Genomic DNA, 14,127 nt, shown 5'->3' with positions numbered 1-14,127 from the left:
TCATGCTGAGCTGCTCAGGTTTTTAAACCCTTGATTTGTCCTGTCCCTTCACCAGCCTCTTGTTCTTTTATCCTCCTTTGGGCAGGCTCGTGGGGCAGAGCTCACCCAGAGCCTACTGCGGGCGTGGGAGAGGTGCCAGCTAGTCACATAGGTGACATTTACCCCTTTTGTAAGGGCTTAAGTGGGGCCTAGGCCTCATGCTGGGCCCTGCCCAGGGGCAGGGGTGGGACTAGGGCCTTTTGCTGGGACCTGCCGGGGTCAGACAGGCCTGATGGTGGGCCCTGCCCAAGAGCAAGGGTTGGGAGCTAGGCCTTGTGTTGGGGCCTGCATGGGGGACACGCAGGTGTCTAGGCCTCGCGCTGGGCCCTGGTCAGGGTGAGTTTTAACCCATGTGAGCACTAGGGATGTCGCAGTCATGAGAGAACTGGCATGTCCAACAAAGAAAGGCCACAGAATTCCCTCCTCAGAGATGCTCTGTGCCCCTCTCATCTGGGGACGCAAAGCAGCCCTGCTTTGGAAAGGGGCGCCATGTGCACAGCGTTGGGGGAAGTGGGCTGTGGGATTTCTAGCCAGTCTGCAAAGATAGAAGGGAAGAGTTGATTTTCCAGCCTTGCTAAACTCACTACCTAGGGGATCTGCGAGGCAAGCAGGGACACTAGGCAGCCCTGGTCACGCACCCTCCAATAATAAAGGTTCTGTGGGTCAAATCAGCCCCTCAGCAACACCTGTGCAGGCCCCTTGCACTCAGCAGAGTGTCACAATTCAGTTTTCTGCAACGGGTGTGACAGAGGACAGAGCCTGCCCAAGGAACTGGCCCTCTAACTAACAATTCTGATGATGTATGAGCCAGGCTCGAATCCAGGAGCCTGATTCCTTGGCCCCTCACACCTCCTACATTCACTTTCTGCAGTGTAAAGTGAGTGTAAAAAGTTACTCTCCCAGTATGGTAGCGTTCTACGCTCACGTCCTTGCACTGGGGTAAATCACAGTACCTGGTGCAGGGTAATGGAGAATCAGGCTCTGTGCTTTACAGATTTTGCATCATATCTTAGACTGGGAAGCCTCTGGGGCCCAGCCTGGTCTCTGTTATTTGTTTGTACAATGGGGCCCTTAGGTGTTACTGCAATAGAAACAAACCGTAGCTGTGATTCAAAGGCAGGTGCTGGGAGAGCCCTAACCCTGCATGGCCTGACATTGCCCTTGCTCTGGCCCAGCCTCTGCCGTTAGACAATCATTCCTGCTGCATCTCGCTGCTTAAGCAGGATTCTTTACTACAGCAGCAACAACCTCTGCTGCCTCCCCACCAGGAGCTGCCTCCCCCCAGGCTCTCACCAAGCCACGTGCTTGCCAGTATGGAAGAAGATGGGCAGATATTCTTGTGGCCTGGGAGAGGGAAGTCAGAGCAGGGGAAGCAGCTCAATTTGATGGAGGAATATCAGTGCTGAGATGGTTTGGGAAAGTGGCAGCTAACAGAAACGCAGCCCTGTTCCTCTCCATGGCTTCCTGAGCTCTTTTACTGCCTGTATGTTGGAGTCTAGCAGTTCAGGATCTCCCCAGATCAGTGCCTAAAGTAGTCTGAAAAAAGGGTGTGTGGGAAGTCTAACCTCAATCTGGGAGCAGTAGTTTTGATGAGGGCTTGTCTACACAGACATCCAGGAAAATTAATCCAAATTAACTAAAGATGTGAATCTGAAGTGGTTTAATTAAACCACATTGAATCCCTGCGTGGATGCTGTTATTCAGAATGGAACTGGCCTTAATTTGGTTTAGTGAAGTGAATTGAGTTAAGATCACTTTAACTTTGAATACCAGCATCCACACAAGGGTTTAATTAAGTTTAACGAATCCACTTCAGTTTAACCCTTTTAGTTAATTTGCAACAATTTCCCACTAAGTGACCTGGCTTGATTTATTTGTATGTATTTATTTTTGCCAGGTCTGCTCCTCCTGGAGAATTCCTCCCACATACACTGTAAACACTGCCCCAATGCTTCTGCCACTGTTGGGGGCATGAATCAGGGTTCTAGGAAGCAATGCCTCCTGCCTCTGGTTTCTCCTGGAGCATTGCTCACTCAGGCTTGCTCTGCTTGTGTTTTGTTTCTGTTCTCTCCCCTGCTTTAATCTTTATGTTTTCTCTTACGTCTCTCTCTCTCTCTTCTGCCTCCAGCTCCTCTTACCCCAATTTCTTGCCCCTCCCACTGCCTCTTCCTTCATCCTTCCCCGCCTTTCCTTTCACCAAACTCCACATGAGAGGAGCCTAGAAGTGAGTACAGTTAAGCATTCATTGCATTTCAGCAGCACAACCCTACAGAGCTCTGTGCACCTGTGGAGAGTCCAGGGCTGGAATAGCAGGAGAGCTGGGGGTCAGGATTGAGGGGCATCTGAAGAGTTAGGGGGAGGAGCCCAAGGCTGGAATAACAGGGGACTGTGGGTCAGGATTCAGGGGCAGCGGAACAGCTGTGTGTGGGAAGCGAACGACTGGAAGAGTGGAGCAAAGTGTAGCCATTTGGAATCTGTGGAGGGGCAATTTGTAAAGTGTCTGCCTTCTTTATGTCTAGTTGTAGCAAGAGCTAGAGTCTTTCATGAGTACCAAACCCACATACAACTGCAAAATGGTCCAAGACACTTGCTTGAACTCAGCCCAGCACACTTCTGAGCAGGCTCAGACAAGGCAGCTGCTAGGATCCTCTTTAGCGCTAAGCTACTGGCCCATCACTAGCCTTTAAGGGTACCCTTATCATTGTTACATAAAACCAGGAGAAATCATTCACAGTAAATAACATTAATTAGGTTCATCAGGGCTTATTACCGTAGTTGGCACCTTGGGAGCCTGAGGATCATGAGTGAAGGCGGCTACTCACCCCACTTGCTAGCCCCTGTTAGATTTTGCGTTCAGACTCACTAGGACCTGAGCCAGCCCCCTCCGCTGAACTGCTGCCTGCCACTGCAAACAAGCTGCCCGTACGATCCATTCCTGAGCAGGGCTGCCCGAGCGCAGCTCTGCCAGCATCAACTGACATTCAGAACTACGCCAAGCCCTCGACAGCTTTCAGATTCAAACACATTCTGAACTAAACCCTGGGGCTTGCAAATCAGAGGACGGGGCCAGCTGGAGGGAATAAAACCTATAAACCCTCCCCCATCCCCTCAGCATCCATAGGGAAACATCTTGCCCACGGAGTAATGGAGGTAGCATGACCTAGTGGGGTGAGCACTAGACTGGACTGGGACCCACAAGATCGAGGTTCTATTCCCTGCGATGAATGGTGGCAAGATATTTCCCTTCCCACCCTGTGCTGGTCTTGTCTATTTAGCCCATAGGCTCTTTGGGGACGGGACTCTTTCTTACCAAGGTCTGCTCCACACTCGCTATTTGTAGCAGCTAGGGGTGTGACTTCTTACGGATAGCGTTAGACCAATGCAACTCCTTGGCTGAACACAGTTATACCAGGAGAGCTTACTTCCCTTCCCTTAGGGGAATAGTGCAAGGTGTATGTCTCTAATAAACACACAGCAATACAGGTGCGTGTGGGGTGTAACAGGTGGGCTGGAACAGTTTTTATAGTGGGGGGTGCTGAGAGCCATTGAACCGAACTGTAAACCTTGTATATAATGGAAACCACTTCAAGTCATGGGGTGCTGCAGCACCCCTCGTTCCAGCACCTGTGCTCCCGAAATAAAATATGTCAGTGAGCTTGTTTTGCCAGGGAAGAGGATAAAAGACCAAACAAGTGACAGATGCTAGCCGCATCGCCTAACACACTATGGGAAGGCGATCAGATAGCACAGGGATGAGGCAGGTGCAAGAACCTACACCCAGCTACACCTGCGTACGCACATGTATGTTGTTAGAACTGCATCCAGTAGGGGGGCTGGGCTGCTTCAGCTCACCCAGGATACAGTAGTTAGTCCAGGATAGTTAAAGCCGCACGTCTGTGTATAGGCGGGTTTCCCTGTCTGTGCTGCTGGGACCGTTCAGTGCTACCGTAATACCTATCATGAAAAGGATTCGCTGTAAAGGTCACTCAGTTCTACCGTAAAGCCTGTAAGAACGTAGCCACTTAATAATGGCTCTAGAGCATGGCAGTGGGAGATTGGATGGGTTTTTTTACTAGATGAAGTATGATCGCGTGGTTTGTCCTGTGAGCTTTGTTGCCTGAACTCACTGTCTCTGATCCTGCAATAGCCACTGTGCAAGCAGACCCCTGCAGGGCTTAAATTGTAAGGAAAGAAGTGCTGGGGCTCAAACAATTTTTTTACATTCATAACTGACACAGCAAGTCCAGAGGTGCCGGGACTATGAACTGCCAAGCCCAGAGGTGCCGGAGCTCAGCCCTGGCACAGATTAAGCACTGATACCCTCACATGGCATGACTGGGACTTGAGAGTATAAACTCTTAGAGCCAGGGCCCGTGCTGTATGGAAGGGGTCTAGAACACAGTGGGGGCTGCTGCTGTAATCCAATTAATTAATAATGGTCCCTCCCCCTCCAACTCATTATTGCTAGCACTCCCCTTAGCTGCACTGGGCCTGTCAGCCTTGTCATCACAAGCAAGTAAATTCAGTCAGGACAAATTCACTCCAGGTTGCAATGGGGGAGTCCTAGCAGCCCAAAAGAATGTGGGGGGAGGGGCTATGATTTGTGGGGAGGGGCTCTTTTTGAATGATCAAATAAGTTTAAAAAAGAAATCTTTAAAATTGTTTCCTTTGTGCTTGTCTAACTTGAAGACACCTTTTTCTTATTCAAAACACTCAACCAGCTCAGAAGAGAGGACCTGATGCACCTTTAGAAGAAAAACAAATGAAATACAGCCACAAAGCTCTGAGCCTCTGGACCTGCTACTGCCAGTCATGTAGGACGGAGCTGCAGCACTTCAGTACTAGACCAGCTGCAAGAATAATAGAATCATAGAAGGTTAGGGTTGGAAGGGACCTCAGGAGGTCATCTAGTCCAACCCACTGCTTGAAGCAGGACCAATCCCCAATTTTTGCCCCAGATCCCTAAATGGCCCCCTCAAGGATTGAACTCACAGAGCGCAATGAAACTGCACAATGCACACCGAGAAGCATTAAGGCCTCAATTCAGCAGAGCTCTAAAGCGCCTGCTTACTGTAGGCATATGCTTAAGTTCCATTTGACTTCCATGAGACCTAAGCATGTGCCAAAAAGTTAAGAATGTGCATAACTACATTGCTGAATGGGGATGGATTTAAGCCACTGCCTAAAATGAGGTACATGCTTTGTTGAATCAGTGCCCAAGGCTGCTTATCCCTAAATATTCAGAGACACCTAAGGGATTGGGGGTAGTGTAGACAACACTTTGCAGGAGCGGGGTCAGGCTCAGGTCTAAACCCACACAAACAAGGAAGGTCCCATTTAAAGCAGAAAGGGCGAGGCGGTGGGGTTAGTTTTAGTGCTTGCCCAGCGGGGTCAGGATGGGGTGTCAGGGGAGGTTCCCTGTGGTTTTGTGGGGAAACGTGCCAGCCTGTTCGCGATACTCACCGGTCACTAAGGCTGCGGGATCTCGTTTCGCCTACTTTGGAACTGACAGACACTGTGGATTTGAAAGCTTGGCTCAAACGCAGAGGACAGTAGGGGCTTGTCTTCACTGCAGAAATTAGCTCAAGAGTTGCCCCTAGCTTGAGTCCTGTCCACGCACAAAACCCCCTTAACTCAAGTGTGGCAGGACTTGTAACTCAAATTGGCTGCCCTGTCAGCTCCTCACCTGCTAACAATCACACAGTTCCAGTGCCAGATTGCTGTATGGCTGCTCTCACTCACGCTAGGCTAGGAGCAGAATTAACTCAGGTTTCGATAAATCTGAAGTGAAGACATACCCAAGGGTTCATGTCCCACTCAGGGGGGAGAAAGAAAAAATTTCATGAAAAAATAGCTGCCAGGGTTGGATTCCCAAGGGCTCAGCACCCACAACTGGGGACAGATTTTCAAGAGCTCATTTCCCATCCAGGCACTTAAATAGAGACCAGATTTTCTGCTCAGCTCCAAAAGTGCCCAGGCTGGGTTCCTCGGAAAATGTGGCCCATGGTCTTTGTCTGGAACTGGTTGGAAAAATGGATTTTTGTGTTCCCATGGAAATATTTTACTTTTCATCAAAACTCCAAAACCTGTTGGTGGTGGTTGATGTTTTTGTTTGTCTGATAAAAAGCAAAAGTTTTCTGTGGAAAGGAGACGCTGTCCACATACATTTTCATTTGGTCAAAAACCCAGTTTTCTGTCCAATAACGGTTTCAATGCAAGATTTCAAACCAGCTCTGTTTTTGTCCCATTAGCTGTATAGTGTGTAACTTTCTGTGGTTGGGTTTTGTGGTGACTGCAATCCCTTACAAAAAGCATAAGCTTCCCCGTTAGGGGATTTGGGGGGATTCTTTAATACTTAAATAGCTTTTGGGGGGAGGGAGTAGGAACAGATATTTAAATGAAGAACAAAGGTATGTGAACTTGAGCTAGCTCTAAGAACTAAAGAGAGCCACAAAACTTCAGATGCTGCGAGGTTCCCCCTCCTTGTTCAAAACACACTTTACATTAGATTATTAAATGACCAAGTGAGCCTGTTGCCAAGGATTACGCTATGTGGAATGCCACAGAGCCATGCCCATGGCCAGCCTGTATTGTGATTCACTGACACTGGCCATGTGAGCAGGAGAGCTGAGGGCACGGTCAATAATTCACACCTGGAGTTTTGTTAGGCACAAGGCCAAGCACCCAGCAATAACTTAAGAAAACGTAAAGAGAACAATCCAGTCGCGGGATGGAGGATAAAAGATGTGTAGGGTGTAAGTGGGAATGCTGCTTGTCTGTAATAACATCTAATCCCTGGTAGAGTCACAACCTCCTCAGAAGGGGCTGGACTTGAAACTGGAAGTAAACAAGCCTCTGACATTTTGGATCCTACCGACTGCAAGGCTTTAAAATTAAAGGGTAGAAAAATGCAGCCGTTTGAGCTAAAAACATGAGATTTTAAAATTCTTGTTCCTGTTCTGAGCTGGGAACTGACAAGATGGCGAATGAGTTCCAATCAGCAAAATGTGCAGCATTAATTTAAAGGGCAAACTGCTTTCAAGAGTCCCATTGCAATGTAAGTTTGTCAATTCCTTACCAAATTAATTCATAGATTCTAAGGCCAGAATGGACTGGTCATCTGGTCTCACCTTCTGTGAAACACAGGCCACAGGAGTTCCCTGTGTCATTTCCTGCTTTAGGGTCCAATAACTGGGCTGGATGTAGAGTAGATCTTTTAGAAAAATCCCATCTCGATTTAAAGATGGCCAGTGATGGAAAGTCCCCCACAACCCTTGGCAAGTTGCTCCAATGGTTAATCACCCTCCCTGTTAAAAGTCTGAATTTGTCTAGCCTCAACTTCCAGGCATTGGATCTGGCTACAACCAGAGTGAAGAGCCTTCTATTATCAAATTTCTGCCCTCCAACAGATACTTGTGGACTTGCATCAAGTCGCCCCTTAACCTTCTCTTTGTTAAGCTACCAAGAGGAGTCTGTTGAGGCAGAATTAGCTCCTTTGGGGCACACAGCTGGAATATTTTGGGGCTCCCCCTTACCTCTCCCCCACACCCTAACAAAGATGAATTGCATTATTTTCACAAACCACAAAATCCACCAACAGAAGACATGGACATTTGTTAAACACTCCACATTAGATAACGAACAGTATTTGCGGGTAACACTAAATCAGGGGCCTGCAGGCATCGCTTAGTCAGTCTGCCTTACCCCCCTGCCGTCACAGATCTGTCAGGGGCAGGTTTCTAGCCCTGTAATCATGCTCCTATCCCTTCTCTGAGCCCTCTCCCCTTTATCCGCATCGCTCAATTCCTGTGGAAAACACTCAGGTCCCACTCCCAGACTTGCACCAAACTAACCGGCTGTGTGAACTCAAAGCCACGTAGTTCTTTCAGCGCCAGTCCCTGTGTAGACAAGCAGCGGTGCTGGAACTAGGGGGGGCTGCCGCACCCCGCGGCTTGGAGCAGTAACAGCAAACACCGAATCCATCAGCAGCACCCGTGTAGACAAGTCCCGGCTCTATTCTACAGCTCTGGGTTGAGACGGGGGACGCCGGGCAGTCAGCAGCGATGGGGTGCGACCCAGCCAGCCCACTCCCTACCCGGGGAGGAGGGTCTGTCTCTCGGCTACCCCAGGCCATACAGACACTCACCGAAGCCCAGCACCGGGGTGGCCTGCTGCAAGCAGGATGGTGCCTCCTCGGTCTTCATGCTCCAGCCGCGCTGGGGAGAACCTGGTGGGGGAGAGACTGGGTTAGTTCTGGCACGGGACTGGGACCCGGAGGGGTTGCCCTGGGCCTGGGGAGGGGTCAGGTAACCCGGGGGAGGGGGGCATGGAAACCTGGGGCAGGGAAGGAGGATCCCCTGATCTGGAGGGGAGGGGGTTTCTCAGCTGAACCTCCCGGGGTGGGAGCGAAGCTGCAGGGGGAGACCTGCAGGAAAGGAGGCGGCGGAACCTAACCCCGAAGTCCAACCTCCCCAGCCTGTGCGGGTCTGTCCCGCCGTGGCTCCCATCTGTCCATCCCCCCCGCCCCTCCTGTTCCCCATCTGCCTGGCCACGAATCTTCTTTTCTGTCCCCCACAGCTCACCATGTCCGCCGGTCTGTCCCCCACCGCCCTGTATCCCCCGGTCCGTCCCCCCCTTCTCCCACCGCACACGTTAGTCCCCTAATCTCTTTACATTATTCTGGGCAATAAAGAACCTCCCCCGCCACCATTATCGACCTCCAGGCTCCCCGAGCCCTGTGGGGGGAAGAGCCCCCAGAGGTTACCCCGGTTCAGCCCCCGCCCCGCCCCGCCCCGCCCCGAGTGAGCCATGGATCGGCCCCGGAGATAGAGGAGTATCTGGGCCGGGATGGGGTTGATTGGCGGGCGGGGGGAAAGATGGGGTGGCTGGTGGGGTAGGTTACAGGAGCAAGTTATGGGGCAGGATGGGTTCGTTATGGGGCGGATAATGAGGGTTAAGATGGGCTAAATGTGGGGCGGATAACTGGGTCTGACGTCGGGCGGGTTACCGGGGTAGGATATGGGGCGGGTAACGGGCTCGGACGTGGGGTTCTCTGCCCCCAGCCCTGGGGCGGGGAGAATCCCACCCCCCGTTTCCGCCTGTTGCTTTAATCCCCGGAGCCGAGCTGGGTTTTTACCCACCCCGATCCCTGGCGGGCAGCGCCCCGCGGGCGGCTCCTTCCCCCGCCGGGGCTCGCTGGGTTCGGCTCGATGCCCGCGGTTCTGGTTCGCCACCCGCCCGGCGCCGCTGGGTCAAGCGAGCCCCGCGGTGCCGCTTTAATGGAACCACAACGAATTCTCCGCCCCTGGGCCCCGGAGCCCGCTAGCCCCGGCCGGCCCCGGCCGGGTCAATTCCCCGCAGCCCCCCGGCCGCCCCCCGGCCCCCAGCCCCGCTCCCGCGAGCCGCATTCACCTGCGGGCGCGTCCTTCCCCTCGGTCCCGCAGCCGCCGCTCTCCGCAAAACGGGGCCGGGCCGGGGCCGCGGAATCGGAACCAACGAAATTTCGTTCGTTTCTCGGGTTAGTTACCCCAATACCCGGCGCTTTGGTGTCCTTCGTGCGGAGCTTCCCCGGGCCCGCGGGCTTCGCTTGTCGCCGCAGTAATTTCGGGGCGAGCCCCGGGCCCGCAGCGCTCACGAGCCTGCCGGGTTTCAGCGGCCGAAGCCCCCGGTTCGGTCCCGGCTCGGCTTCGTTCGTTCCGTTGGGACTCGCCCGCAGACCGGGGCGGGTCGCTGCCGGCTGGCGGGGCTCTGGCTGCGCGGCGGGCCCCGGTTCCGCATGGAGCCTGGCTTTGTCCCTGCTCTCCGGGGGCAAGTGGGACCCCGGAGCTCTAATGGCGGGGGGTGAGACCCCGGCTCCCTCCAAGTCCAGGGGAGTTTCTGCTCTTGGCTTCCCTGGAGCCGGGAGTTCGGGGCTGCTCCGCCCGCGTGTGCAGATTTACACCCTGTTCTCCTGCAGGGCAGCCCCCCAGCAGGGATTTCTCCCCCCGGCTCCACAGAGAGACCAGAACCTGCCTGGGACAGACGGGCGGAGCACGGAGCTGGCTAGCGCCCCTCACCGCTGAGCTGGGGCGGCGGCTGCAGCCTTGGAGAATTTTCAACCCCAATTAAGTGCCAGGGATACCCACGCACCGCAGGAAAATTGGGGGACGGGGAAGGGATGCGCCCAGCCAGGAGGGGAGCTGTGTCCCAGGGTCTCCATAAACCATGGATAAGTTGGTACCTCCGAGCTGAGACCTCCGCCCCGTGGGTATCCCTCCCCCCAGGCCATGCACCCATCCCCGCTCGCAGCGACGCGGGGAGGAGAACAGACAAAAATCTCGACACCTACCCGGCTTGGAGGCTTGCCCAGCGCGGGCTGCAATGCCAGAGACAGAGACTTCCCCGACCGCTCCAGCTGCGAACGGGGGGCTCCTATTGTCTCAGGCCAGGATCCAGGGGGAGAAAGTCGCGCTGTTGCTCCCAGACACAACAAGTCCATGCCCAGCGCCCGGCTCAGACTGCCAGGGCTTCCCCAGGCCCCGTCCGCCTCCGCCTCCTCGCCCCCACCCCCAGAGCGAGCGAGCGAGCGAGCCTCAGAGGCCCGCGGGTCCAGGGGTCCCCAGCGAGCCTCGCCCACCCGACTCTGTAGCCCCCGGGGCCCGGGCTCCGCAGGGGGCAACAGGGAGACCCGAATTCAAGGAGTTTTTAAAGGCTGTTCCTGGGCGGGGCGTTTCCTATCGGTCCGAGGGGATCGATCACACGCATTAATTCGAAGTGAAGCCGGTGTCTCACACAGAGCCGGAGCAATAGGGGTTAATCGCTGGAGACCTGAGCGCAGATCTGCTCCGGGGCGGGCAGGAGGGTGAAGGGTCCGCGGTGGAAGTGGGCCTCTGGCCAGGCCCCGCGGGAGAAGCCGGGGTCGGGTTATACAGACCGGCAGCCAGTCTATAGAGACCGGGGCAGGCCCAGACCGGGCATTTGGTTGTGGGTTCCAGGGGCAAGGCGCGGCGAGTCCGGGGCTAGGGGCCGCGCTGCGGTACCCGTCGGATTCCCGTGGGGTCCCCGCGGGGGTCACCGCACCAGCTCCTGCCGGGCCTTATAGCGCCACTGGGCCATATCCCGGCCTGGGGAGTCACCCGCAGCCAGCAGCCAGCGGAGCGGGCCGGGGCCTGGGGCTAAGAGCAGGCACCTCTGGCGAGACGGGCCAGCCGGGGTGAGGGGTCTGAGTGTCTGTGACAGACCCCGCGTGTGACCGCGACCCGGGGGCTGCTCGGAGCAGGGGAGTGACCGGTCGGCTCAGGGCCCAGGCGGCGCGGCCCCGCTCCCTGGCTGCCTCTCGCCGCGGCTGCTGGAGGGGCAAAGGGCGGGAGCCCCCATAGGCATGGGTAGGGCCCGAGCCCAGCGGCCGGGCGCTTTGCGACGGTCGTTACAGGCCGGATCCGATGGGCTCGGGTTAATCCGGTTTGTGTAACAAACCGAAGCTGGGTAACGCATTAAAGTGCCCGAAACCGGATCTACACTCACCCCCCTCTCCGCATTAACGGCCCCAAACCGGGTCTACACTCGCCCCTCCCCAGGCATCAAACCGGGTCTATTCTTCACAGGGCAGAGACAAGAACCCACCGGGAACCGGCCCCGCAGCGGGTCCCGGGACCTCCCTCCTGTGGGGGGGGGTCGGAGCGGGGGGACTGGGGCAGCTCGGCAAGGGGTGTCGGGGGCGCCCAGGGACGCGTCCCCGCGTCTTGGCTCTGGGGTGTTTAGGGCGCAGCCCCATGAATTCCCATGGTCCATTCATCGCAATTAGCAGCCGCAGGCCCGGCTGGGCTCAGACCCGAACTGGGGGAGGGCGGAGGGCTGCGGACCCTTTAGGGCTGCAGGGGCACCGCCCCTCCCTGGTGCCGGGGCTGGGGGGCTAAGCAGTGAAGGCGGGGGGCAATGGGGTGCAGCGGATGAAGGGGTGTGGGGGCTGGGAATTGGGGGTGCAGGGGATGGAGGGGTACGGGGATGGTGTGGGGGAGTACGGGGGGATAAAGGGGTGTGGAGATTGCGGGAGTGTGAAAGGGGGTGCAGGGGATGAAGGAGGCTGGGGGGCTGGGCATGGGAGTGCAGAGGGATGAAGGGGTGTGGGGGCTGGGAATTGGGGGTGCAGGGGATGGAGGGGTACGGGGGGTGGTGTGGGGGGAGTACGGGGGGATAAAGGGGTGTGGAGATTGCGGGAGTGTGAAAGGGGGTGCAGGGGATGAAGGAGGCTGGGGGGCTGGGCATGGGAGTGCAGAGGGATGAAGGGGTGTGGGGTGGTGAAGGGGATAAAAGCAGGTGGGGGCTTGAAGAGAGTGGGGGCTGGGTATAGGTGGTACAGGGGGTATGGAGGGTGTGGGGGATAAAAGCGGGTGGGGGTGATGAAGGGGTGTGGAGGGTGTGAGGGCATGAAGGGGTAGGGGGGCTGGGCATAGGAGGTACAGGGGATGAAGGGGTGTGGAAGGTGTGAGGGGATAATAGTCAGTGGGGGTGGGGGGATGAAGGGGATAAAAGCGGGTGGGGGGGATGAAGTGGGGTGTGCCAGGAAGTGGCTGGGAGGCTCCAGGGTTTTTCTTGCTAAAATTTTCACACACACAAAAAACCTGAAGAAAATTCTCAACAGCGAGAAAGCCCAGAACCACTCCCACCCTGCTCCCTGCGACCCCCCTTTATGCCCCCTGGACCTTGCCCCATCGTGCCCCCTCAGATTCCCCCCCCCACCGGGGGCGGGGTGATAGCTCAGTGGTTTGAGCATTGGCCTGTTAAACCCAGGGTTGTGAGTTCAATCCTTGAGGGGGCCATTTAGGGATCTGGTCCTGCTTTAAGCAGGGGGTTGGACTATATGATCTCCTGAGGTCCCTTCCAACCCTGATATTCAATGATTCCCCAGAGACCCTTCTCTCTGTTTCATGGATTGGGGTTTTACCTGGGATATAATTGGGGGCCCTGGGACCCTCTCAGGGGAGTGGGTGGAGGGTGGGGCTATAACTGGCCTGTGGGGATGTCAGATGCCCCAGGGTGCACAAGGCCCCCTTACTGGAGCCCTTATTTCTGGTAGAGAAGTAACCGCACAGCCCTGGGTCTCTGCCCCAGCCTGCTGCCCAGGCCGGGCTGGGAGGGGGCCCTGCACCTGGCCAGCTGGGGGACCTGACCTGCCTGAGGCTGCCCAAGTGCAACAGGTGTGTGACTCTTGTTAGGGGCTCTCCACCCCAGGACCAAAGCCCTGAAATGTCCCTTGGGCTGCGCACCCCTGCAGCCTGGGCAGCCTTGTCCAGGGTGCAGCAGTGACCCCAGCCCACCGTTTCCTGCCCCCCCGCAATCTGTGCTTAGCCAAGGCTGGCGTTGGGAGACCTCTGCTGCCCTCCTCAGACATTTTCACCCCATTGTTTAATTAAATCTAAAAACAAATACAGTAAGTTTGGTTTAAGTAAAAGTTTTAGATGTTTTGGCAGCAAACGTGTGTGTGTGTGTGTGTTTTCATTCTCTCCCTCCTGTTTTGAGTGGGGAAGAAGGGAGGCAGGGTGGAGGAGGACCAAAAAACCCAAACCTCAATTGTTTTGAGTTTTGTTTTGTTGAAAATTTTCCCAAAAAGTTTGTGTGAAATTTGCTTGTTTCTTTTTTAACTTGTCACAGCTGATCCTGCCCATTCTCTGACTCGCTGTAGCCCCCAGATACTTTCCTAGTCCCCCTGGCTAGAGTTCCAGCCATGGCCTTTTCGAGTATGCTTCCCCTGGCAGTTGCAATGCATGCGGTTGCCAGGCCTTGGAGTGCAGCAGCTTCTTGGCAAAATCTCTCCCCAGGCAGCCGCTACAGATGAAGGCGCTGAGGTTTCTAACATGTGATCAATCTCGTGTAATGGCGGCACTGCGGAAGGCCTTGCTGCCGGAGGAGGTTCTGGCGAAGCGCAGCCCGCTTCCCCTCGCTGAGCAGAGCCCTCTCCGCCCCGTGAGTGATGAAGTGTGTGGGGAAACCTCAGCACTCTCCATCCAGTCCCACCTACTCGTGCTAGGCCCTGCCAGAGTAACAACCGGCCCCAGCTCCCCAGACGGCCTCTCTCCACCTTGAAGAGACAGAGGCAGATTGACCCTCTGA

The 14,127-nt window shown here is 55.5% G+C and overlaps 1 protein-coding gene across 1 annotated transcript in view; it reads right to left on the bottom strand.

Annotated features, from left to right (window-relative positions):
• Window positions 1–10,308, bottom strand: part of LOC140900848 (LIM homeobox transcription factor 1-alpha-like) — a 62,254-nt gene extending 51,946 nt beyond the window's left edge. The window contains 3 exon segments of the mRNA XM_073318742.2: window positions 8,186–8,266; window positions 9,451–9,786; window positions 9,789–10,308. Of these exon segments, the coding sequence (XP_073174843.1) occupies window positions 8,186–8,266; window positions 9,451–9,786; window positions 9,789–9,816 (445 nt within the window). The 5' untranslated portion in view covers window positions 9,817–10,308.
• Window positions 10,309–14,127: the final 3,819 nt, after the last annotated feature.

Source organism: Lepidochelys kempii, chromosome 20 (genome assembly GCF_965140285.1).
Source record: "Lepidochelys kempii isolate rLepKem1 chromosome 20, rLepKem1.hap1, whole genome shotgun sequence".
Taxonomy (NCBI): domain Eukaryota; kingdom Metazoa; phylum Chordata; order Testudines; family Cheloniidae; genus Lepidochelys; species Lepidochelys kempii.
This window is presented reverse-complemented; position numbering and strand designations above follow the sequence as displayed.